Here is a 27,778-nt window from a genome sequence, read left to right as displayed (position 1 = left end):
CAACTGCAGGGCAATCTTGCCAGGGGGAGCTGCAGATAGGTATCACCTGAATGTCCCCATGTATTCCAGAGCTTTTTTTTCACTTTTGAATCTAAAACACTGCACAGTCATATAACGGTGACCATATTTATGAACACGCATGTTTTTGTGCAGTTTACGACAGCGCCATTACGCAACAAGAATTTGTTGACTGCGCTAACGGGTTTACTTTAGGAGCCTTAGTCATCCACCCCAAGACACCGTATGTTTACATCAAATGTCCAAAATGCAGCCAATGGCTTAGGTGAACCTATTGAGCCTGAAAATATTACCCTAAGGCATTCTAAAAATTGTAAAATGTGAGTATATAGCCCACCATCAATACTCCCATGAGATTTAGCTAATATGGCAAAAAAAAAAAAAAAAAAATTAGAGAAGCCAAGTGTCCTGAGAAGCAGTGACAGCACAACTGAACAGTGTTTAGTACACATTTACTAGGAAAAGTTTGAATAGCCTGGACGTAAAACAGAAAAAATTAATCCCTATTATTGTTAGAAAGCTGTGGGAAGAAGACCATAGATCAAAATAAATTTTTTATTAAATGTCTTCTCTAAAAAAATGCTTAATTTTTTTTCTTATCTGTTCTCCTACGTCCACCCAAGAGGCTGCTCGCTAATATACAGGAGTTATGAGACTGACAGTGTGATTTTCATACAATAAATCCTAAACCTTGTTTCATATGTTCATAATTTCAGTCATATGACAAAAGGAAGGCTGTAGCCATCTCTGGTATTAGAAATGCATTGAAATTCACCAAAAAGATAGTTTCCCTTAGAGTTACTGCAAACAACAACAGAAAAAAAAAACAGGTTTAAATGCTCTAATCTAGACTTCCTCTGCGGAATCCTCGGGTTCCATGGGAGGTCACTAGGGGTGCTACAAGAGATTGTAACTGGGGAAAAAAAAGTTTTTGAACTTCATGCACCACACAGTGCTAGCTCTCGCAGTGGTGGGAATTTTTTCACACGGCGACTCAGCTGCTGGCCTGCTGCTCTGCTGCTGTTGCAAATGTAAAACGTGAGTTATGTAAGTTAGTGAATTTTATTATGAAGTTTCTCTGTTTTTTGCAATTTTTATGCAGGGGTTCCCTGAGACCTGAAAATTATTTCAAGGGTCCCTCTAGGGTAAAAAAGTTGAGGAAAGCTGATCTAATCAGATAAACTGCATTAATAAGAAAGCTTTCCTGTAGTGACTCAGACGTCTTCAGATGAAGAGCTAGAGGCTTTTTAAAAAATGTGTTCTGTTCTTTTCTCTCTTTCTTCCACCCTCCCATTTTTTTGAGATTGATATACCATACATGTGAAAGGGGACAGGCATTATGGCAGCAGGTAAGCTGGTACAACTGAGTGGGCAAATATTCAGGAATAATTTGCAAAGGAAAAGCTACGCATAGTTCTTACGTTTGAAGCCAATTTAGTGGCCTGCTAGAACCACTGAATTGGAGCAGAGCTTATAACAAACACAGCTGAGAAGCTGGCACAGAAAAAAAATTATCTTAAAATAGCTTCAATGAGCATGCCAGAGAAATGCAGGTTATGGATCTTACCCATTCAGCCTTCCCAAGCATAAAGAATCACACGCTTAGACATATTAGATTAAGAAGCAAAAGAATTTCTTACTGACTTTATTGTTGCTTCTGCTACATCAGTCTTGGTGGGAAAAGTTGAAGTTCCTTTGTTCTTCTTTCCTTTCTGAATACTTAGTTTTGCCCTAAACTCTCAGCCCTACAGCTGCCTAAAGCTGCATGGAAGAAAGGGGAATTCCAGGCCCACCACGTGGTGCCCAGAATGGAGGAGAGCAGCACACATCCCTGTGCTTGCTCCTGGTAGAAGAAGGTGGAAGAGAGAGAGAGGAAGTGGGAATGGCAACAAACAGCTTCCTCAGAGTTACACTGTGGGACAACTCAATTTACATGTTAATTCACATGCAAATGAGGCATGCTGGATTTGCCAGAACTTCCAACATTACTATCCAAAGTCCCCTTTCATATTTTCAATTAGCCATGTTTCCAATTACGATCTTGCTGCTTCTCCCAACACAAAAGCTATCCACAATAAATGTAATATTGGGGGCAAGGAGAAAGAAGAGGTAAATGAAGCTGGAAGGCAGAATATATGATTCATCAGACAACAGAGAATCTGTACCAAATTCAACAGTGCTAGGTTATAGTTCCCATTGCACCAGCAGCAGCCCGGTTGCACTACTTGGCTTTGTCCTTACACAGAAGATGTTTAGCAGCAGTAGAACCTCCCTAGGCCTTATAATCACTATAGAAATATTGCACTCTTAACAGCTACTATAAAAAGAAAGCTGCAAAGATCCAGAAGTGCTGAAGGAAAATAGGTACAGAGAAAAAAGGAAGAAACTGCTCCTTACTTGCTGTTTCTCCTTGCAAATCAGCATCAGGAGGAAATGAGTTTGAAGCAGAGAAGAGGTGCCTGAAATTTTAAAAACACGAGATGGCTGCAGAAAGTGCAGTTTGGGCTTTAGTATTTCATAAAGGGAGGAGAAGTACTTTTTTAAAAAAATGACCCAATTCAAATTTACTGTGCCAAGCCCTCCTGTATCAGAACCATCAAGACCCAGCCTGTTAGTGGTCAAATATTTCTCACCTAACATGGTGCAAGTCAATAAGGTATTGCAGGAGTTGCTATATTTGATGGCTAAGTAACATCACCCTCATGTATATTTCTGTATCAGCTTATCACATCCATGGGCACAAATATCCCAAGCTGCAGGAACACCATACTGGATTGATGGAGTGACCCTAAAGCAGGGTTTCTTGGTAATATGAAATGACCTTCAATCAGCCATGTCAGTAAGGCAACAGATATTATCAGCTAGGAAGAAGGCAGCTTCCATGAGGCTAGCAGCCACATTTCCATGCCAACTGCAGACAAATGGTAGCAATTAACATGGAAGCAAAGGCTTCTAATCTTTTAGCACACCAAATGGAGTCATGGAGACTAGCTAGGGCAGTGTGATCAATGTTTGCCTTTTTATTTTTGTTTCAGAGAATGGAATTCCTTCCTTCCCCCTAGCACGGCAGCTGAGAGGTCCATCAGAAGAGGGACTAAGAGCTCCATCTCACTTTCCTGTATGACACTGTTATTTACCAGTAGCTACCAGACAATTTATTAAAGACAAGGCTGCATTGCTACCATTATAATCACAGTGTCTGCAACTTGGTGCAGTGCTGTTCCTCCACTACACCTCTAGGCTGTTTTACTGTGATTCATTTCCAATGGTAGTTATAATTCAGTATCCACTGAGATGTTTTCCTAAAGAAACAGCACTGCACCAGGTCAGTGCATATAATTTCTTACTGATGTTTTGTTTCAAGCTGAACATAATTCCTATGTTAAATGAGAAGTAGGAGCTGCACGCATTTCTGCAAGCCTACTACCTAATGAAATAATTGCACTGGCATTCAGAAGTAAAACTACCGCCATCATACCCACCAATGCAAAGAGCAATGCGCCAGGAGCACCACCAAAATGAAGTGATGGCAGTTTCAGAGAAGATCTACAGTATAATTATTTCCTGCTTTTGCTAGTGGGAATGGCTCTGACTGCGTTTACAAAAGCAAGTCACCACTGGAAATAGTCACTTGGTCATTTATGGGTATGTTCTACAGTGCTGGAAAATGGCTTACCTCAATGCATCTCACCAGCACTGGGGGGCAAGAGGCTAGGGAATCAATCCTCAGATCTCTGCTCATGCTGGATGCCTCTAAATAAACCAGAATCTCTCATATCTCTAGTTTATAAACTCCCAACTCATAAAGCATGCATGATAGCAGTGCTGCCTACTCAGAGCTTTTGCAAAGCGCTTTCAGTATTTAATATATCTACTGCACATCCTATCAAAAATAAAGGCTCTCCTGAGTCCATCTTGATTCTATGTTTCTTGGCAATTATATCTCTGCTGTTGTTGTCTTCTCTGTTAGATTTCCCAGGAAAACCTAGAGTCATAAGGTTTTTGGTGATCTCCCGTCCAAATTCTAACTGCTTGCCAGTTGGTGTGGCCAACAACTCTATGGTTGTATTACTGCATTTAGTGGCCATTTTAGTAATTCCTGGTTTTTAGGATTTATAGTCTCATAGATTGGGAAACTGGAAAAAATATCCCGGAAAGGGGTAATTACAAATCATTCCGTTGTGGCAGAGAAAACCACACAATACACAAAAATGTACATTACTCATTTTTCCACAATCTTTCACCTGAAATGTATGAATTTTATTTCTAAGCACAGCATTATTCGACTAAGGAGGAAAACATGGATTTTCAGTAGAGCCGCAAATCAAGTTAGTTAATTTTACCATGTCAGAGTTTGAAAAATGAATACAATAGTAGCATCCAACCATATATTCAGGCTGGGGTGGAGAGGCTAGAGAATGAAAGAAAAAATAGATCATGACATGTTATAGTTGCCTGCTATGATAGATGTGTTAATGTTCACCATGAGAAGTTATTTACTTCCTCTTTAAGAGTTTAAAAATCCAAAGGGAAAAAAAAGCAAAAATTAGGAAAAAAAATTACACCCAACGTTTGCCTAGCAAGTGTTCTCAGTTGGCTTTTCACAGCAGAATGTCTAGCCCATGAGTTGAGAAGTGACATCTTCCTAATTTTGCATGCCAAGACCAGAGGCTCATGGCTGCAATAGGCTGCCTCTTCACACCTGCCAGGGCATTGGAGAAAGCCATAAAATACTGTAGGCAGCTTGCATCTTTCCAAGCAGGGTTGCACTTTGGAAAAGATAGACCATAATTGGCACCTGTAGAGTTCCAGACCACATCTGCCCTTTGTTTTTATATACCTACTTTGCCAGAGAAATGGGATGGGTGCAACAGAACCCAAAAGCAAGGTGCACAGTATTAGCTTGCTAGACAGATGATATCTGATTGCCCTAAGTCCCTCCCTTCTCTTGAGTTCTCCAGGAATAACCTGAGGTAAAAATACTGTGAAATGCACAGGCATGTTCCCTTGATACTGAGCTTCCAAGCAGCAACACATACAGATTCAGATTCCACCAAAGCCTGTCAGAGAACAATGCAGAACTCTTTTCCCACAAAGTTGTATTGTCTGGCTAGGAGGGGCATGGAAAGAAGTAGGATATTTCCTCTCCATGTTCCAGATGTTGTAAAGGCAAGAAGCAACAGGATCTTCCTCTCCGTCCACGTTCCTTCAGCATCAGGAATGAGGTGATAACATCATATTAGGAAAGTAGTAATAGCCATCTATTTGTGTTGGCTTTGAAGGCAAAACCAGCATCTGCTGGTTAATGCAGGCCATCGTGTTTTTCTGAAGAACGATTATAAGCTATTGTTTTTTGCTTGAATTTAGAAAGGGACCAGGATACTTTTTTTTTTTTAAATCCATAGGATTGTGCCATTTTTGCTACTGAGTTCTAGCAGGCCTATCTTGGAGGCTTCTGTAAAGGCAGAGCTACTGATTGCCCATACAACGTAACTGTTTTGAAGTCACAGAGTGGTCAAGAAGGATCAAGTATCAAGAAAGTGACACTAATTCTTCACTCAGCAACATAGTCTTACACTAAAGATCAGGCACTAAGTTTGCTGCTCATTGTATATTCTGAGATCCATCCATCCATCCATCCATCCATCCATCCATCTCCAGGGTGGCAGTACTGAACTTTCCTTTGCTCTCTTCTCTCACTAATCTTTAATGCAGCAATGCCTATGCCTGCACACATGCTCAACCAACTAATATTTTCAAGAGACATTTCAATCAGAAAGCAGAGAGACACAGGCTTCCTTCTTCTGAAATTTAAGGCCCTAAACTTCCTCTGTGTCCTCTGGGGACCCCTTTCCAAGATCAAAATTTATTTATTTGTTCATGCTTTTCTCAGTGTTGCACTCCAACAGCCAATCCTCACTGCTTAGGCTACTCTGCCCGAACTTTACTTTAATCCTCCCTATACTCTCTTGCAATCTGTCAGATAGGCCAGTAAGCCTCTGAGAGAATTTGATAGCACTTGCAAAAATTGGTTTTCCTAGAGAGCCACAGCAGATACTTTACAAAATCAGCAGCAAATACAGGAAGCATGACTTTCTGAAAAGACAAGGGGAGAAGGAGCAGTTACTTCACATTAGAGTTGTGCAAAGCACTCAAAAGGGGGGAGGGGTTTCACAAAGCATGTTGTCATGAATGAAGCACCTTCCCTGAAAGCATTGAAGCTGCCATAACCTATGAAGACTCACACAATGGCTCCAAATGGTCTCCCTAGCTGTAACTGAGTTGTGTCCATGCACTATTATTTCACCAGCAGTCCTGGTACTAGTATTGTTTGTGTGCACAATGAGATGCAGCCAACTGGAGAGTTGTCACAGGAGCCATGTCAGGAAAAATGGCAGCTTTAGCATTTCAAGCAAAGCTGTGTTGCTTGTGCTAGCATGCTTTGTGAAGTTCTTCCTTTCTCATGCTTCGAACGGTCCAACTACACACAAAGATAGGGCAATTGGATATATTAAATGGCTTTTGAAAGTGTCAACCATGGAGCCCTTTGGGAAGGACTAGCACATATAGGACTTGGCGATACAGTTGTATGGGGGCTTCAGTCCTTCCTGAAGGAACCTCATAAGAAGCTAGTGCTGAGTTATATATATTCAAATTTAGTTTAATCAAATCTCTCAGTATTTCCCCTCACTTCTGCAATTCTATTGAACCTATGCTACGTTTCTGAAGATACTGAACCCAATCAGGTAAACTGGACCATTGTCAAGTTAGGAGTTTCAAAGGATTTTATCTTTGTCTGACTAGTAATTAAGTTTTGCAGTCTGAATGAATTCTTAGCTCCCCACTGAACAAATTTCTTAGTACCTTCCCCTTCATAAAAATAAACATTTCATAATGATGTGAGAGGGGAGAAATCTGGACTGCCTAAATTTTTAATAATATGGACTGAACAGTCCATTAATATTGTATTGACCATTATTCATGTTAAAAATGTTAATCATTTTTAGTTTAAGTTCACTAGTGATTCTTAGATCCTTAACATGATACATGTAATATATCTAATTATTCATAATGAAGGATATTTTGGAAAGCTGTGAGCTCCATGACATTTTAAATCCCTGGTTTATTTATTGGCATTATATTATTTTACCCTTTTTTCATGTTCTCTCTTGGACTTATATATGTTTACATATGTTCTTCAAAGTGTTCAATGAATAATAATAATGAAAAAGCAGCAGCTAGCATTGAGACTTATCTATTGTTTTTCTGGCTGTTGGCCCATGGTGTTTCATAGGGTTCTATACTATCCCCCATACTATTTAACATCTACATAAATCCCCCAGGAGCTTTATGTCGCTAATAAGCAGATGAAACCTTACTTTCTCTCTTCTTTGCATCTCATGGTAGAGGTCTTGAAACATTTGACAGAGATATCTTAGCTACATCTTATAGATAGTCAGTGTTAGCTAAACTGAAGCTGTCTTCTGAGAAGAACTGTGCTTGGGCAATAGAACTGACCTGGGAATTGGGGTTCAATCTGTGTTGACATGTAGCACTCCTCTTGAGAACACAAATTCATTGCTTCTTATGGGTTCATCTTTTAAAGCTTGGAGGCCCAGATATCACCAATCCCCAGGAGTATTTTTATTCTCCTTAAGTTGCTATGCCAAGCCTAAACAACCCAGATTTGTCCAAGTAGTCATATGCTTTAGACCTATAATGTCTGGATTACCACACTACATTGTAAAGAAGTCTCAGCAGATAGCAGCACCAGAGTAACCTTGTCTTGGCTTAGAAGATAGGAGACCACCAGGGAGTAGAAGGGCAGTAGGCTAGATGCACAACACTTAAGAATGTATTCAGAAATTACAATTGGGTGAAAAGGCTGCAACCTACTCAATTAACAGGGAGGATGTTATCCCATTACTGGCTACAGATGGAAGTGCTACAGTTGACTTTAAAACCCTACACAGTTTAGAACCAGAATACTTGGAAGGGTCTTGCTGTTCAGTATCAACCTGCATGCATGTTTAGATCACTGTTGAAAGCCACCTTGAATGACCAAATAACTCCTGAGATTCTCTAGCTAGGACTGAAAAGAGGGCATTTTTCTGTGGCTGAACCTAACTTCTGGAAATTGGTGAAAATCTTTCTTTGTAGGAAACCCTTCAAGGTATGATCTGGATGTTTTTGATCTAGCTACTCTTACAGTTTTAAAGGCATGCATTCTTGCTGTAGTTTTCTTACTAATGCTGTGAGCCACACTGAAACCTGTACAGGATAGGAAGAAAAGAAATGTTCTTAAAAGTAATCAAAGAAATTTCATCTCTGGAAAGAGAGTAAAAAGTAATGCTCATTTGTTAATTTGCAGGAGACCGATTGTTCTCAAGCTGAAAATGAGATCTGTATCAGGAAAATGAGGAAGAGAGGAACATGGTTAAACTGACTGGAAGCTAAGTGGAAAGCCAGCAGAGAGTTTAACATCTAGGAAGGCAGGCATCTTACCCACTTGCGCCTTCCAGGAGCAAAAAGTTACATATGAAGAATCTTCTGGACCTGTTACTGTTGTGTCTCCCAGCTTCTTGATTTTACATTTTTAAAGCACAACTTGCATTCAGCCTCTGGGAATTTTGATTTTTATTGGAAGAGAATAGCTAGAAGTAGGCCTGCTTAGTTCTCCTCCTCCCCCCAGTTTTCTGAATCTAGTTCACCTTCCTGGGAAGCTCTTGTTGAGAATCTCATAGTTGCTGGAATTGGGGGACTAGTCAAGAGCAATGCCAAATGGCCAAAGTGTTATACATCCCCTCCTACAATATTGGTGCTCTGATTAAGACTGGAGTTGAAACAGTTGCTTGGAGGTCTATACACCAAACAACCAGTGCTTGGAAGATCTGATTACGTGTGAAGTGTGATTTGACTTTCTGCTTGGCTGCAGAAGTTGAACTCTCAGAGTAAGAGGCACATCTACTTTTCCCAAAGGTGGCACCTAGAAAGAGTAAGTTACACCACCTCCTAATTTTGTTATTAATCCTAGCTACAAGACAAATAAATATTGAGCCCAGGTCAGTCTTGTATGCCGGATAGTTATTCAAGCCTCCAAAATCTGTTTCTTGAACTTGCCATGGAAGAAGAAAACGTGAGGTCTAAATGTGATGTTTAAGTCGTGCACTGCATTCCCAAAACCGTTTTTATGAGAATTCTGTCTCTATCTTTGCACATCAGGTCCAAACCTGAGCTGCCACACTGTGATCTGAATTGCTCTTTTGTTTGATGGAGCTCCTGATTTAAATAACAATTATGCAGCTGGAAAGTTGTCATGGTCCACATAGCATAACAAAGTCTCAGTGAGTCTGTGAGCTTAACACCATTGGATGATGGCCAGGGCAACTGGAAAAGCTGTAAACATCTGAGTTATCAGGCTCAGCAAAATCTCTTATCTCAAGGCTGGCAATTCATAACCTTTCTTTTGCCTTATTGGATTCTTCTCTATGAATTAGGATTCCTGTGCAAGATGGCAACAGTATTTCAAACTCCTATGCATCTATTTAAAAAAATCAAAACGATACATTTATTTTTAAAGTAATAGCACTGATCTTCAGCAAAGGATCGTTACCTTGTCGTGGTGCTGGAGCCTGAGCACCTCAATGATGCCATGAGCTAAACTGTGAAGGGCCACCCAAGATGGGAAGGTCATGACAGAGAGGTCAGACTAAATGCGATCCCTGGGGAAGGTAATGGCAACCCACCCCAGTATTCTTGCCGTGAAAACTAAATGGATCAGTACAACCAGAGATATGTCGGTATACCATCGGAAGATGAGACCCCCAGGTCGGAAGATGGTCAAAATGCTACTGGGGAGGAACAGAGGATGAGTTCAACTAGCCCCAGACGTGATGACGCAGCTAGCTCAAAGCCAAAAGGACGGCTAGCGGCCGACGGTGCTGGTGGTGAACGGCGAATCCGATGTTCTAAGGATCAACACACCACTGGAACCTGGAATGTAAGATCTATGATCCAGGGCAAATTGGATGTGGTTATTGGTGAGATGTCAAGATTAAAGATAGACATTTTGGGCGTCAGTGAACTGAAATGGACTGGAATGGGCCACTTCACATCAAATAACCACCAGACCTACTACTGTGGACAAGAGGACCACAGAAGAAATGGAGTAGCCTTCATAATTAATAGTAAAGTGGCTAAAGCAGTGCTTGGATACAATCCAAAAAACGATAGAATGATCTCAATTCGAATTCAGGGCAAGCCATCTAACATCACAGTGATCCAAATATACGCCCCAACCACAGATGCTGAAGAAGCTGAAGTAGAGCAGTTCTATGAGGATCTGCAGCACCTACTGGACAACACGCCTAAAAGAGATGTTATTTTCATCACAGGAGACTGGAATACTAAGGTGGACAGTCAAATGACACCTGGAATTACAGGTAAGCATGGCCTGGGAGAACAAAACGAAGCAGGACATAGGCTGATAGAATTTTGCCAAGACAACTCACTCTGCATTACAAACACTCTCTTCCAACAACCTAAGAGACGGCTTTATACATGGACTTCACCAGATGGACAACACTGAAATCAGATTGACTACATCCTTTGCAGCCAAAGGTGGCGGACATCTATACAGTCGGTAAAAACAAGACCTGGAGCTGACTGTAGTTCAGATCACGAACTTCTTCTTGCACAATTTAGGATCAGACTAAAGAGATTAGGGAAGACCCACAGATCAGCTAGATATGAGCTCACTAATATTCCTAAGGAATATGCAGTGGAGGTGAAGAATAGATTTAAGGGACTGGACTTAGTAGATAGGGTCCCGGAAGAACTCTGGACAGAAGTTGGCAGCATTGTTCAGGAGGCAGCAACAAAATACATCCCAAAGAAAGAGAAAACCAAGAAGGCAAAATGGCTGTCTGCTGAGACACTAGAAGTAGCCCAAGAAAGAAGGAAAGCAAAAGGCAACAGTGAATGAATTGAATGGGCCTTAAGAAGCATTGCTAATAACAAGGCAGCAGGAGACGACGGCATCCCAGCTGAACTGTTCAAAATCTTCCGAGATGATGCTGTCAAGGTAATGCATGCTATATGCCAGCAAATTTGGAAAACACAAGAATGGCCATCAGATTGGAAAAAATCAACTTATATTCCTATACCAAAAAAGGGGAACACTAAAGAATGTTCAAACTATCAAACAGTGGCACTCATTTCATATGCCAGTAAGGTAATGCTCAAGATCCTGCAAGGTAGACTTCAGCAATTCATGGAGCAAGAATTGCCAGATGTACGGGCTGGGTTTAGAAAAGGCAGAGGAACTAGGGACCAAATTGCCAATATCCGCTGGATAATGGAAAAAGCCAGGGAGTTTCAGAAAAACATCTATTTCTGTTTTATTGACTATTCTAAAGCCCTTGACTGTGTGGACCATAACAAATTGGGGCAAGTTCTTAGTGGTATGGGGATACCAAGTCATCTTGTCTGCCTCCTGAGGAATCTGTATAACAACCAAGTAGCAACGGTAAGAACAGACCATGGAACAACGGACTGGTTTAAGATTGGGAAAGGAGTACGGCAGGGCTGTATACTCTCACCCTACCTATTCAACTTGTATGCAGAACACATCATGCGACATGCTGGGCTTGAGGAATCCAAGGCTGGCATTAAAATCGCTGGAAGGAACATTAACGATCTCAGATATGCAGATGATACCACTTTGATGGCTGAAAGCGAAGAGGAACTGAGGAGCCTTATGATCAAGGTGAAAGAAGAAAGTGCAAAAGCTGGCTTGCAGCTAAACCTCAAAAAACCAGGATTATGGCAACCAGCTTGATTGATAATTGGCAAATAGAGGGAGAAAATGTAGAAGCAGTGAAAGACTTTGTATTTGTAGGTGCGAAGATTACTGCAGATGCTGACTGCAGTCAGGAAATCAGAAGATGCTTAATCCTTGGGAGAAGAGCAATGACAAATCTTGATAAAATAGTTAAGAGCAGAGACATCACACTGACAACAAAGGTCCGCATAGTTAAAGCAATGGTGTTCCCCGTAGTAACATATGGCTGTGAGAGCTGGACCATAAGGAAGGCTGAGAGAAGGAAGAGAGATGCTTTTGAACTGTGGTGTTGGAGGAAAATTCTGAGAGTGCCTTGGACTGCAAGAAGATCAAACCAGTCCATACTCCAGGAAATAAAGCCAGACTGCTCACTTGAGGGAACGATATTCAAGGCAAAACTGAAATACTTTGGCCACATAATGAGAAGACAGGACACCCTGGAGAAGGTGCTGATGCTAGGGAGAGTGGAAGGCAAAAGGAAGAGGGGCCGACCAAGGGCAAGATGGATAGATGATATTCTAGAGGTGACGGACTCGTCCCTGGGGAAGCTGGGGGTGTTGACGACCGACAGGAAGCTCTGGCGTGGGCTGGTCCATGAAGTCATGAAGAGTCGGAAGCGACTAAACGAATAAACAACAACAACAATAGCACTGAACTATCTGTGTGTGTGTGTGTGTGTGCTGTATACACAGACACAGACACAACTTCTAAATGTCAGCAGTATCTTTCAGGAGTTGGGATTAGCAGTGAGGTTTTGAGAGAGCTTCTTGTATTACAGACAGGCCATGAATTTGTTTCATGCTCTCCTTTCATTAAAAGCAATCCTTAAGTGTCTGAAATAAAACTAATACAGCCGATGAGTCTAGACAAACACAGGCTTATTCCAAAGTTCTACCTTGGTTAACCAGGGTGACCAGGAAGATCGTGTGGAAGAAATGGAGCTCTTAGTCCCATCTTTTGTATCCCATATAGAAACAAATTGGGGAGTCCTGAAAATTATGCTCTGTGTCCCTCTTCTGCTGGACAGGCTTTTAAACATTTCTGCAGATAGCAATTTTTGTGAACTGATTTAGATGGTTAAACCAAAGCCTTGAAAAATTCTCAGTCCTAAGAAGGCATTACTGGTACTGAAAATTCCCTCCCTTTTATAATACTGGAAGAGAAATGTGCCTTCTGCCCCAACTATCTTTTGCAAGAAACTACACAAACACAGACACACAAGAACCCTGAAGGATCAAATGGAAGTGATTCTGTGTGACAAAGCCAATTCTTTCATCTCTCCAGAACCTTCTGCTAGTCAATTTCACTGCTTTAAACAAAAGTCCATCTAATTCCAAATTCTATTTTCGACAGCGGAAGAAAAATCAAGAGTGGGAAGAAAAACTTGTCCTATATCAATTTTTCCACATAATGTATACCTTTTTCAACTTTTTGACCCTGGAGGAACCCTTGAAATATTTTTCAGGCTTTGGGGAACCCTGGCACATTCAGACTCTGATATAGGCCAGATCTCCCAAGGAACCCCTAGTGACCTCTTGCAGAACCCTAGGGTTCCACAGAACCTGGCTGAGACACCCTGGTCTATGCATTGTAGGAATATGAATTGCACAGGAGTAGGAAACCTGCTACTTTCCAGCGGCCTTGGACTTCACCTCCCATTAGTCTAGCAGGTATGGCTGAGGGCAAGGAGTTGTGGAAGTTGTTTTTCCAGAAATCAGAAGCCAATCACCCTACCTACCACCAGCTTTATCACCCTGCTTTTACATTTCTCCAAATTAAGATGCCAACTGTTTATTGACAGAAATCACATGTGTTTGCAGACCCAATTGAAGCCAATTGATGACTTGTCTTTATACCCAGGAGAGCTGGGTTTATGATAGCTACAAATCAGGAGGAGTCTGGGTAGCAACTTTTCAGACTAACACATTTAGTAAAAGCTTATAGCTTTTAATAAAATTTGTTAGTCTGAGAAGGTGCTACCAGAGTCCTGATTTTCTGCTTCTGTATAAGAAATACATGTTCCATTGTAGAAGATGACTCTGGGGCATTCTGACTGGTATGGAGACTCTTAATGCAATATCAGCAATCCACACACTTAACATTTGATTGTTTGTTAGATTTATATCCTACCTTCCCTTTGGAAACTCAAGGCAACATATTTAATGCTCCCTCTTCCTGTTTTTCCCCATAACAACAACTCATTTGGTTAGGTTGGACTGAGAAAGCGGGACTGGCCCAAAGTCATCTAGGGGGTTCCATGGGTGAGAGTGGACCAGAACCTGGATCTCCTTGCTTCAAGTCCAACACCTTCACCACTAGACCACACTGGCTTACTGGGAGCAAGACAGACTATGACTTACAAGGGAACTGCTCCAGCATTTCAAGTGAACAGGAAAAAATGGCAAAATAAAACTATAAAGACAAAAAGCTTAGTGGGAGGAAATTATAATGAAGGCAACTTCATTCTATAAACATTAGCATTATTACTGCTATTTTGATCAACATTGAAAAGATACTGAGAATCAATATGCAGGCTGTGCTTCACTTGTGCTTGCTACTAATGACAACAGAACCCTCAGATCTATACAGAAAGTGATGTGTGAGCACAGTCAACTTAAATCATAAAAATGCATACTTACATGAATATCTGAGGATCCCTGCTCTGCAGGAGCAATGTCTTCTGAGCAGTTCTGAAGTTTATACATCCAGTAATGCTTTGCCGTGATGATAAAATTTAAGGGCAAAAGAGAGTTAGTCCCAAGAAGGAAGAAAATAATATAGGTGGCATTCAAGTGGTCTTTAGGGTCCTCAAGGAGTGGTTTCTCTTCATCGGTCGTGGGGATCATTGGCTTGTCATCATCTTTGTCCTCCCAATCGAGAGACACTTTGAGGAAAAAATAAGTATGTAGAGAGTTTACCCAAACATATATATAAAATCATATGATAATATCATTATGATCAGTCCCTCTCTCTCAGCCCAGCTCACCTCACAGGGTGGGTGTTACGGGGAAAATAGGAGGAAGAAGGAATATTAGGTATGTTCGCTGCCTTGAGTTATTTATACAAATAATAAAGGCAGGATAGAAAATAAACAAACATTAATAATAAACCCTTTGCTACTTGATGTCTCTTAGAACTACTAATGTAAATTCCCTCCATCAGAACCATTATATGGTTTGATTCTTTGTTGCAACTAAGAGCTATAAATTAAGTTAGAGCTTCATTTCAGACAGAAATGCACAATGGGGATTTCAACTAGCTCCTCTTATGGAAGATGACAGTGGGAATACTGGTCTACCTTAGCAAGAAATGCTAAGAATCTGAACTATGTAAATATTAAGACCATATCTTGTACCAACTCAGACACTCGGCTGTTCCAGCCCAGTATTCTCAGTTATTGGTTATGCTCTTTTCAGAACAGAGAGACTTTACCCAACCCTACCTGAAGACACCAGGGAATGAAGCTGAGAGCTTCTCCATGAAAGGATGCAGGTTCCTTGACTAGTGAGCTACCAGATACTGTCTGCACCACTCCAGAGAACCACTTGATGGCAGCAAAGATACAGAACATTTATTTTCCTGCCATCTAGTGGTGGTTTAGAGTTCTGCAGCCCAGATCTGGTAACCCCACCCTTGACTCTATTGAGAAACAAAATCCCATCTAGCTGTCAGTGAGTTGCAGCAACACACTAAACATTCTCAATACATCTGTGGGAGGTTCTGTAACTTCAGATGACCAGAAAAATTGTTAAGTACTGTACACTAACCTGTAATCCAGCCCCAGCCCCTATTTTTTGTTTGTTTGTTTGGCTGACAGTCATATCTGGAATGTTTTATTTATATGATAGATAGATAAGATAGATAGTCTGCCATTATCAATTGACTCCTGAGCAGGCAGTTAGACAAAATGGTTGGGATAGGACAGTTTGGCTGCCTGTTCATAAAATGGCTGCTGTAGTTGGTATCACACATTTATTAGGCATAAGGCAAGCTGGTGAGCAGGAGTGTCTGAAGGGGGGGTCAAAAAAGTCAAGATGCTGGCCAGGTCTACATGATCAGAGGCCTTTTTTATGTGCCACATACATAACATGTACGTGGCCCATGACCGCCCAGAGTCCCCCCTTGTGGGGGGAGATGGGCGGTGATAAAAATTTGATAAATAAACAAACAAACATGTGTAAAAACACAGTGTGGCTTTAATCATGCAGTACTGATCTTCACTTTTTTGACCCTCCCTGAGGATGCTTCTGCTGGTGTGGATGTTCCTTACAGCCCCTCTCCCCTTTCACCTTTTTTCTGGGCAAATGGGCAGACTTCCAAAGAATTCCTATTCTTGATTATTTTCAGCCTAGGAATGCTTACGAGTGGTGTGGTGCCTGTAAATGCAACTGCAAGGAGAGGGTACAGCGGGCTGGTACTCTGCCCTTTTCTTAACACTTTAAATAATCTAAATCTATCTAAAAAGTCAGGGGCAACAGAAAATCTAATGAGTGCCCAGGTAGTATCTTCAGGCACACTGGTGCTTACTGGTACCAGTAAGGCATCATGGAAATCTGTCTCCTGATACTATTTTGTCATATGGCTTTTATTAGTAGAGTTTGAGAGCGTGTGCTGAGTTTGCTATTGCTTTACTTACAAAAAACCTGAATTGTTAGCTGCTCAGGCTTTTTAAAGAAAGCAGGACAAAGGGGTCTGGTGTCTAATTAACATCCCTCTGGGGGGACTGTAGGCAGCTGTTTGCTGCAGGGAAGGGAGGAAGAACCAATAGATGTCTCAGGATTAAAAATCAGATAAAGATACTCTAGAGCAGTGTTTCTCAACCTGGGCAACTTGAAGATGTGTGGACTTCAACTCCCAGAATTCCCCTGCCAGCTCCCAGAATTCTGGGAGTTGAAGTCCACACATCTCCAAGTTGCCAAGGTTGAGAAACACTGCTCTAGATCATAACAGCCCAGTTCTTTGGATAATTATGTCTTACACCAGTTATGTCTGGGCTCCCTTCTGCCCAGCAACCCTCCCGACTGGGGGTAATGGGAAGTGTAGTCCAACACACTCAAGAGCGCCTTATGGGGAAGAGCCGTGCCAGCCCCAAAGCCAAAAACCAAGGGTGCGTCCGTCCAGGAGAGCTGCTGGGTTGGCCCTGGAAAAGGTGAACCCTGAGAGATCCCTGCTGCTCCACAGCTGACTGGCAATCTTAGGCTACACCAGCCAGGCACAGGAGCTTCGGAGTCGCTCCAAAGTTGTTTTGCAAGCAAGAGGGAACCCGACGGCCCGCGCGCACAGCCGGTCGGCCAGGCTTTCTGCACGTTTGACAAAGGAACAGAAAATAAACCGCGCCATCCACCCCAGAAATTTATCATCTTTTCACGGGACTGGGGGGGGGGGATTTGCTAGAAAGGGTTAGACCCCGCTGCAAGGAGGGCGGCGTGGAGATACCCGGCATCCGCCTCAAGCGAGAAGCTAAAGAGACTTGGTCGCCCTTCGCCCGGACAGAAGCAGCGAGGTTCAAACGCGCCAGAAGGGTGCGCGGTAAAATCCGAAAGCCCGGATCCTTAGCGGGTGGGTAGAAAAACGACGGCCCCCTGCATGCGCTCAGAGCTTCCCTGCGAAGAGGACCACCGCCTCGGGAATCCGGGAGGCAGGGAGCGGACGAGGCAAGCAAGCGGAGGAGGGAGGAAGCGACAGAGCGCGAGCAAAGTGGACCGTGCCCCGGCGGGGGCGCGCGGAGAGAGCTGGAGAGCCGCGGAAGAAGCTACTTACTGTCGCCGACTCTGGGCGCCACCCCATCTAACTCGGCTGCCCGGCTCACAACCAGGCCTTTGCCAAGCACCTGCACCGCCGGCCCTCGCAAAGCCCCTCCCACCGACCGCCCTCCCCGCCGCCTCTGCCCGGGGCTGCTCCCTCGTTGCAACCGGGCGGAGCCGCGCAGCAAACGGGCCGCCCCTCCGCGGCCTAGGCCGAGCGCTTGCTCGCGCCCGGGTTAAGCCGAATCCTGATTTTCAGTCTCGCCGTCCCGGTTGCGCCAACAGTGCGCCTTCGCTTCGGGAAACGTCGTCCAGATGCTCCGAAAAAATTCCTTTGGGCACCGCTGAGGTTCTTCTCTTAAGGGGATAAATCATAACCTTTGATAAGGCTCTCAGAACTGGACGACAGCAAAAACCCGGCAGATCCGTGGGCTGTATCTCTTTCAGTCTTGGAAAATTTGCCATTTTTTAATGACATTTTGGGGGTCTACTAAAATTATTTCCCAATTGTGAAGTTTGGGTTTTTGACCATTTTTGTCCTCCCCCACTCCCCAACGTCTTCCAGAGTGGGTCAATTAATAACTCAAATTCCATAACTACTTTCGGTTATACAGTGAGGACGTTAATCATTTATCAGCATAACCAGCTGTACAGCATTGTTCATACCTACAGCTGATTTCCTGAACACAGATGTAATTGCAGACACTCCAGTAAACCAGTGAGTCATCTGAGCCTTAGCCTAGAATACCTCCCAGCCTAACAGTGTTTCTCAGCCTTGGCCACTTGAAGGTGGGTGGTCTACTCATCTTCAGGCTGCCAAGGTCGAGAAATGCTGATATAAAGTGTTGATGGAAGAGGGATATATGGAGAAAACGTGTATCTATCAGCACATCCATGGAGACATCTTCATATAGTTTCATACAGCTTCTGAAAGTATAACTTAAAGGAATACAACCCATTATTGTACGTTTAGTAATGTTGCTGTGTTCAAACCATTTATGCATTGGAGAGAAAGTGCCCACTTCAAATTAATTCATTTTTATTCTTCACTTCACTTCCTTGGAGGCATCACATAGCTGAATTTCATTTGCGAGTTACTGATCTGCCTTAACATTTAAATTTAGACTAGTCACCTTTAAGGCAATGTGAGATTAACAAAATGAAAGAGGATTTTTCAACGTCTATCTCCCCATCTGGTTCTTTATGGAGAAGATAAATTTGTTCCCGATCTCTGCCATTTCAGACTGTGTGGATGAATGCTTCTCCATACTGTACTGAGTAAAATCCCTGCCCACAGAAGACTAGCATTTCAGGGGCAAGATAAAACCTTCCTTCCTGAAATCCCTTTTCCTCCAGGCTGCTGTAAGGGAGAAACGGATTGAGAACCAAGCCTCCCTCCCTCGCTCCCTTCCTTCTTCTTGAGCTACCTTCTCACTAGAAATGAAGACTACAGAGAGATTAGGACTATGCAAAATCTTTGAAAGAGATTTTCAAAAGCTGCTTCTGGCTGTCTCTGTATGCATCTCCATATATGGCCACATTACTTCACTGGCCATGCACCCATGTACAGAGAGAGCGAGGAATCATGTTCAAAGAACAGGGGAGCCTTGAATAAGACATAGCTGCTTTAACTTCCTACATGCTCTTGCATGTCACAACCAGAAACAGGATTACTTACATCTAATTCCACATCATATTTACATGCATTACTTCCTGGAGTGGAAATGAAATGGCGGGAAACAATTCCCCTACTTAAAGACCGTATACGTTTTTTTTCAGTGATTATAGCATCATAGATTGGTCCTTATGGTCCAATTAGCCAACCACATGGAGGCCAAAATTCAGTCCAACCTCTTCCTGAACCCCTTCAACAAGGGAAAGCTCATCCACCCTTAATTGGTTCCCTTATCAAACAGCTTTTACCCTGAAGTTGTTTTCATTTTTAACCAGATAGACACTTTCTCTTTTTATAATATTTTTTCTCTCCATTGATCCTTTGGAAAGGGGTCATCTTAAATTCAGGGTCTTCTTTCCCTTAGGCTGTTATTTCTTTTACTACCTGAAGGAGAGAATTTCACAGGAAAAAGGAAAATATGTAAAGCTTCCTTCAGTATGCACTGCAATACCAAGCCAAATTTTTGCCCCAGGCCTTCTTTTGAGTAAGAGGAAACCAATTACAGACGTATGTGCATCTTTGTAGCTGTTAATGTAGAATCATATGGTCAGAAGGGACTTAGGAGGACCTCTAGTCCAACCCCCTTCCCAGGGCAGAACATCCTAGACAAATGACTGACTAAGCTGTGCTTGAAAACCTCCTGTGATGGAGCAGCTAAAACTCCAGGAGTTTGGTTGTTCAGCTGCTTAATAGCTCACACAGATGAGTTTGTAAAGCTTCCAACCACTGGTTCGTGTCTAACTGTCCAGCACCATGGAGAATAAATTAATACCCTCTTCCCTGAGATAGCCCTTTGAGTAGCTACTAGTTGGAGCTAATAAACATAATTTGGTGTTGACTCTTCCCCCCACTCCCCCAAGAGATAAACTAATATAGATGGGTCCATCTAAATTGGGAAGCATCTTCAAGAGAACAATCATTTTCAATTGCACAGCCAGCCTAGGCCCCGAAAGCAAGAGGATAAAATGGCTTCTTCCCTGACCTGAGCGTGAACCTAGAAGGACATGCCTGATACCTTAGAACTGTTTATGGTGAACAAGTCAGAAAACCATCAGTGCTTAAAAATGTGCCTCAGATCAGATGAGCACCAGCAGCTGTGACAACAATGCAACTGGGTGCAGAAACAAAGAAACTGCACTTAGCTGTAGCTGTTCCGGTCCAGTCAGTAAAGACAGCTTAGAAAGCAAAAGCATGGGTGTATTAAATTACTAGTACAAATTAATAATACAAACATGAGTAGTGGCCTGTAACTGCTAATGTAAGCTTGTCATATGCATGTAATAGTAATTTATCGACTGATGCTTGCTTTGATTTTTCTCCCTGCCCTTTTCCTTAAGCAACTACAGCTGCTATTCAAAGCCTATTGGAAGGTTTAATGATTTCATTCAGTTTTGGAATATATGTGTGTGTGTGTGTGTGTGTGTGTGTATTTTGCAGAGAGATTTCCTGGTGTTGTTCTGTTTTCCCCTTAGCTTTGTTTTCTCAAATGGAGGGGTCAGAGTGCTACCCAGTGAAAGACAATATATAGTCATTTTGGTTTCCCCTCTTGTACAGAGACTCCTCTGAAAATACAAACATTGGGAATAATAGTAGCAAAATGTCTCAGTGGATGACAACGTCTGGTTGATTTCGTCTGTCTTCAGAAGCTAATCAGGAGTGGGCCTGGCTAGCATTTGGAGGGAATGCTAGGACCCTAGGCTAGGCTGGGAAACCAAAGAAATATCCCATAAAAGTGGTAGGAGAAGGATCCAGCAAAGTTGAGGATGCATTGGAATAACAGTGGAAAAATCAGAAGGAAAACTCAGAAGGAAAACTCAAGAGGTAGAGGAACAAGAGAGAAGAAAAATATGGAGGTAGCTTTTTCTTTGTCTAAGATGGTCATGAGTAAAACTAGAGAAAATGAAAAGAAACTCTTCTCCATAAAGCTACAGTAACATAAAATGTCACAAAATGTAGCAGAGTAAAAAATACAGAAATATAAAATTTCCACAGCAGAGACACTGCAGTGTTCTAAGAAGCACAAATCTTAGACCAGAGAACAGGATAGTGCCACCCCTCTTGCAAAGGGCTTTCTGAAGGGGGATCCCAGAATTACTTCCCCCTACTCACAGTTATCTAGGCCAAAGACATGTTTCTCTTAACTGACATGTTGCATGGGATTTGCAGAGTCTTGGAGGCAGTGTAAATACAGATCTCTGGTGTGTTTTCACTGATTTTTCCCCTGCCCTTGCCCACACATACTGCTGGTAACATACGGCTTGTGGCATTCCTTTGAGTAGGAGAGAAAGCAAAGAACTTTTCTGTAAGTTTTCTGTTAATAACTGATGATCAGTCAAGAGAAGCAGACCTGCCAGCATTGGTGTCTCTCCCTAGCCACCCATCTTCACTTTGATTTAATCAACCAGACGTTGTGGCATCTTCAGCTCACATTGACTGCATTAGTCCTATGCATCTGTAATATAATAGGGAAGCAAATATTATTGTAGGAGGACACAAGCCTCTGAAGATATGCACTAGCTTGTCGGACCACATCCAATGTTAGCTAACGTAATAGGTAATTGTAATATAATGACTGATATAATGCATGGTCAATAGATGCATGGCTGCCACTTTTGACGGAACATGAATAGTGGAATTAGTTCCCTTTGTTCCAGCTGAGCATAATAAACTTAAAATATCTAATAGCCAGTTATAGCAAATGTTAGAAGAGCAATGCTGCCATCTAATGGTGTATTCTCATATTGGCAGCTATCTGCATCCGTCCCCTTAGTATGAAAACTGAATAGGCATTATATTTTTAAAATGTGTTGCTGAAGATCTCTCTGAATAAATGGAGAATATGAAAACAAAGAAGGAAAGCTAAATGGGAAAGCAGAAGGAACAGAATGCACTTACTGAATGCAACTATAACATTGTTCCCAGATTACTGTATCTGCTGGTGTTTTATTCTATTTGGGCCATTTTTCAAGGCTTCTTATAGAAATATTTACTTAACTGAATGGCCTTCACAAAGTTCTTATGTGGGCAAGTTGGATAGATGTATGATTCTCCTGTTTACAGTGCTCCCTGATTGAAAGGAAATAAATATAGGCAAGAAAGCAGCAATCAGAAGGCAATTCTGGCACTGAAAAAGCAGATTCACCTAAACTTTCACCCTCTTTTCCTAAAGAACTTTCACTTTACTAGAACCCCAAGCTTCTTCTGTAACATCATGCCTGACATATATTCAAGAAAATCCCAGCCTTTGTTTTCTTTGAAGTTTTCCTTTATGACCATGTTTGAGGAAGTGCTGTTGCAGTTCATCAGTCACATTGTTTGTTTGAAAATACCTGGAAGAACCTTGATTTCCAAGTAGGAGCGGTTCAGTAGTTGGTTAAGAGCAACAATATGAATCACTGATGAGGTGGCCTTGGTGTTAACTGTCCACTACCTAAGCCCACTACTCAACGATAAATGAAATGTTTTGCATATAAGACGCTTCCACGTCAACCCCAGGATCTTCAGCCAGCACTGGAAAAGTTTCTGCTTGACATTCCAAAGAGAACTGCTGGTTGATCTGGTCCTCTCTGCCCTTAAAACATCTCTAAACATGGGATCTGATTGAAACAGGCAGGGCCACACAGGTTCCTGGGGGGGGGGGGTTGGTGGGGGGAGGGCACCTCCTTTTTATTCAGTTTATAAAGAGAGAAGGAAGCAATCTGGGTATCAGCCAAGCCTTATCAGAACAAATAATCATTTTCTCTTTTCCAGCTTCAGCGTTGCTGATTAGTTTGCATTCCTTTGTGTGGGCAGTCTGCCTCTTTCTCTAGCAAAGCATAGCATAATAAAGCAGTTCATGCTTTGTTTATTTTTCTCCCTGTAAAGTTTGGTTCTCCAAAGCTTCCAAGGTCAGCATATTTTAAGCCCTCATGAAATCAACCTAGCATGCGTGTTCCTAGTATGTAACACAGTATTTTACTGATTACTAGGACCAATCCTATTTACCCATTTAGGTTTAAGGAAAGGTCTTACGAAATTAATTGGCAATTTACAGTATCATCCCTCACAATGCTGACAAATGATCTTAGGTTGACTGGTAAACCTTTGATCTTCTGTCTTCCATTTATCTTCTGGTTCATGGCCTTCTGGAGAAGTGTCCCATATCACTTTTTCCTCTGTAGCACTCTTCTCCCTGGATTGTGCCCTCAAACACTTCAGTGAGTCTTGTGTTGGTCTCACCCAAAATCCTATAAATCCTTATCAATGTTCATACCATTTTAGGTTTATCAGCCAAACTTATGCTGGATAAGAACCAACAGACCAACAATCCATTTTCAACAGCCACTGAAACTTTGTAATTCATGTTAGCCATCATAGCACTGTCAGCTGCCAGATAGATCCTCCATTACTCAACTATTCTTTAACAAGTAATCCTGGGTGTTTCCAAGACTTTTCCTCCCCCCACCCGCCAACTCCATATCTGCCTCCCTTTCTCCTGAGAACAGTATCCTCCGAGAAGCTAAACCATCTTCTGTTCTCAGCATGTGACTGGCAACCAAAGTCCAAAATTAGAACAGCACTTGTAGTTTCTGCCTGTCCCATGTGGTCTAACAGAGTTGACATGTTCTGGGTCTCACTGACTAAACAATGGGACTCAGGAAACAGGCCTTGTCTATCATGGAGCCTGTCCTCTGGAACACCTTTCTCCCCAAGATTTGTATGGCTTCTAGCCTGGCCCATCTGGCTTTACCCCCAGGCCCTGGGTCACAGTGGGTGATGGACTCCTGGTATGTTTTGATTTTTGACCTGATTTTTTTCCCTACCCTTTCTTTTTTGATGACATGCTGTTTATTCGTTCAGTTGCTTCTGACTCTTCATGACTTCATGGATCAGCCCACGCCAGAGCTTCCTGTCAGTTGTTGCCACCCCCAGCTCCCCCAAGGTCGAGTCCGTCACCTCTAGAATGTCATCCATCCATCTTGCCCTTGGTCGGCCCCTCTTCCTTTTGCCTTCCACTTTCCCCAGCATCAGCATCTTCTCCAGGGTGTCCTGTCTTCTCATTATGTGGTGAAAATACTTCAGTTTTTCCTTTAATACCATTCCCTCAAGTGAGCAGTCTGGCTTTATTTCCTGCAGTATGGACTGGTTTGATCTTCTTGCAGTCCAAGGCACTCTCAGAATTTTCCTCCAAATCATTTCCTTTGATGACATAACTCTTTATTATTTATTTATATTTCACGTTCTTTATTGTTGGATTTTGCAAGCCATCCGGGGTGGTAACAGACATATAAAGCAGTCTATAAATTTAACCAAGAAGTAGATATTCTGCTTTCCTCCCAGGGTTGCCTCCACAGTCTGCATGGCAGTCGGCATCATGGTGCCTGTGGACTTGTCACATTCAGTATTCCATATTCCTTTTCCCACCATGGAAAAACTATCCATCACTTATACTGCTACACAGATCCTGGAACTTACCTTTCTTGGTAGCAAGGAGGTTTTCTGCTTCCTCAGATCTCAAAGAACCAGTTATTCTTTTTGTTTTAATTTTAAACTTTTTATTAGACTAGGAAATATAATTTATTGCATAAAAATTAATTTGTTACAATAGGAATGCTAAATTTATTTACAATTCTTAGTTTACAGAATAAACAGAGTGTTTAGAGGATGCTTCCAAACCCTGCCCCCTCCCCCCAAAAACAGAAATCTTCTGGAGGTATAAATATTGAAATAGAAGGAAAAACTAGAGAATGATGAAGGTCACTCTTGAAAAGATAAAAGGTAAAAGAAAGTGTGCCTTCCTTTCAGCAGAATGATGAATTTCTCAATTCCAGGGTATCTAGTACCAACACATCTGGAGGGCACTGGCTTGGGGAATGCCTCCCTGTTTTATCACTCTACACTAACAGAAGCAACAAGAAAGGAGGACTCTGCTCACTGCTAGAGAAATCAATATTCATTATCTTTCCCTGCCATACCCAGACATACCGAAATCTGTTATACTGAGTTCTCTCTTTCTCAAGAGCCCACCCATTTCCTAGTTCTGACGCCAAGACACACACACACATATGAATGCGCACACACATGTACATGAGTTCAAGAGTGAGGCAGAAGCCCTTCAGTCCTTTGGAAAGGTATGCTGTGGTTGCTTCACACTTTTCATTGAACTCTTTGAATTTCTTTGGCAGGCCAATGCAATCCTATGTTCATGTTGGCCCTCAATAAGCAGACTCTAAGCATACATGTCAAATCTCCTAGTTCTTCACATACAGTTGACATGAACAGCTATAAACAGCTTGTATAACCTTCCCTCTGGATGACTGCAGCGATGTGTTCGTGCAACTTTAAAAACCAATGATTGTACCGAGGCCCTGTGAAATATTGTACTGAAAATGGCCTTGAATGTAATAACAGGAGAAGCAATTTTGGGAGACAGAGAGAGACAGAGAGAGAGAGAGACAGAGAGGGAGAGAGAGAGGAGAATATACTTAAGACACTTTGCCCTTAGAATCTGAGTCTAGGTAAATAAAATTAATGCAGGAGACTTTGTAATATTTCAGTGGAAGGTGGTAATATCCAGTTACTTGGACAACTGTAAATGCCATAAGCACTGATTTATGTTTCTAACCTGATTCCTTAAACCAGCTTTTCTCAAATGCTTCCAAGTATGTTTGCTGGGAATTATGAGGATTGTAGTCCAATACTTTTGGAGGGCACTTGGTTGGGGAGGTTACCTTAATCTGGTTTGCTCAGCGCAGCCCCAAAATAAATAATTCCTTGCCCAAAGAGAACAAGGTTTAAAGACCTGTTTTAAATCCTTGTCAGTTTCTAATACTTTCCCTCTTACTGCCCCATCTTCGTTCAAATATTTAGCAATAATAGAAAATTAGATTAAAAGTGAGGAAATACAAAAAAGTTCTATGCACAGGAAGCAGGATTTCTTTTATGCATTTTACTGAGAATGGGATCAATCTCTTTTCCCCCAACCAGCTGGAAATGCTACAGGGAGAAAAAAAAAATTCTCTCCACCTGTTGCTACAGAGGAAGGAAATGCCTGCAGTCCTTCCCAAATACCTTGTGGTTAAATGACTATAATATTTATCCTTAACAGAAAATGGTTTTGTTTTACTGCTGAACACAGGAAAGAGGCACTCAGATTACCTCATTTAAAAAGGCTCAGAGGCAATTAAGAAAAACACAGTTTATCTTTTGGTTCCAAAAATCTGGACATTTACCCAGATCTATATATTGCATATGTAGATCCCTGATATTTGCCTTATAAAAAATAAGAAATTATGACCCACTAATGAATATACAGGACACACATTTTAAAGTACCCAGTATCAGATGGGTTAAAAGAAACTTCAAATACTGACTTGATTTATCTCGATATAGTTTTCTATACACTTTTAAGATTCACAAGCTGCAACTGGAAAGTTGTTTTTGCATAAAGTAGTTGAAGAAATAACCGTTTGGATTGTGAGGTTCTGTGCTTCTAAACTTTACAAATGGCACAAATTCAAAACACACCCTTAAAGACTAGACAGCAGGGCTGCAAACATTGCAGAAATTATTTTCTGTCTGAGGCCAAGAACAGGTGAAGAAAGTAAGAATGTTCTATAGATTGCTTCACTCCAATTCAAATTACTGATTTCATTGGTGTTGTTGATTCGATCTGATTCAACAATTCAAACAGATTTGTAAAACTGAGTCAGTTCACAGACTCAAAAGCCCTTTTGAATCAACAATGAGAATTTTTTGATTCAAGTATTTTGATTCAATTTTCAGATCTGATTTGGAGGTCAATCCAATCTCTTTCAAACTGAATCTCTAAATCAAAGCTTTGCACAGCCTTAGAAGGAAGCTTGCCCTTTAAAAACAGGTTTTTTAATTTGCAGCATTTAATGGCTGCAATCACTCCACCCCCAGTGATGCTTCTTCCCACCCCTACCTGTTTTCATTCTTTTTGTGTAAATATCTAGACTCTGCAGATACCAAAATGCATTTTCTGAACTAATAGTTGAACTGTGTCATTTTGCTGTAATAAAGGATCTCTAGTCCATATTGTTAGATATTGCTTCATTGGAAACAGTTCTAAATCAGAAGTCTCTCTGTGCAATGTTGCTGTTGCCCAACAAACCTTAGTTTTTAACTGGCTTTCAATAGCTTTTGGGGGCATGGATCAAATGAATGAATGAGACATCCTGAGGAACAATTGGTTACCAAGCTATCAGATAAAGAAATAATCTCTAGTAACAATTCTGCTCCCTGAGAATGAGGGTCCATTCCCCCTTTTGTCCTAGAGGTCATCTTATAGCATGTGTAGTTTTTGACAGTCTTCTCCAGCTTGCCATTCAAGGTCTCAAAAGCCCAATAATTAGGAGGGTACCAGGTTTGGGAAGTTAGGCTAGGGGGAGGTGGAGAACCTGTGGCTGTCAGATGTTGTTTTACTCCATCTCCTGTAACTCTGACCAGTGTCTATGTTGGATGGAGTTGATGGGAACTGGAAAAAAACAGCATATG

At 41.8% G+C, this 27,778-nt stretch overlaps 1 protein-coding gene across 1 annotated transcript in view; it reads right to left on the bottom strand.

The window, feature by feature from the left end:
* The window catches only part of SLC29A3 (solute carrier family 29 member 3), a 38,523-nt gene extending 20,830 nt beyond the window's left edge, over positions 1-17,693 (bottom strand). The window contains exons 1-2 of the mRNA XM_063307520.1: positions 17,621-17,693; positions 14,500-14,744 (exon numbers count right to left, since the gene is read on the bottom strand). Coding sequence (XP_063163590.1) covers positions 14,500-14,744; position 17,621 — 246 coding nt within the window. The 5' untranslated portion in view covers positions 17,622-17,693. The remainder of the gene's footprint in view (positions 1-14,499; positions 14,745-17,620) is intronic.
* Positions 17,694-27,778: the final 10,085 nt, after the last annotated feature.

This window comes from Candoia aspera, chromosome 6, assembly GCF_035149785.1.
Source record: "Candoia aspera isolate rCanAsp1 chromosome 6, rCanAsp1.hap2, whole genome shotgun sequence".
NCBI lineage: Eukaryota > Metazoa > Chordata > Lepidosauria > Squamata > Boidae > Candoia > Candoia aspera.
This window is presented reverse-complemented; position numbering and strand designations above follow the sequence as displayed.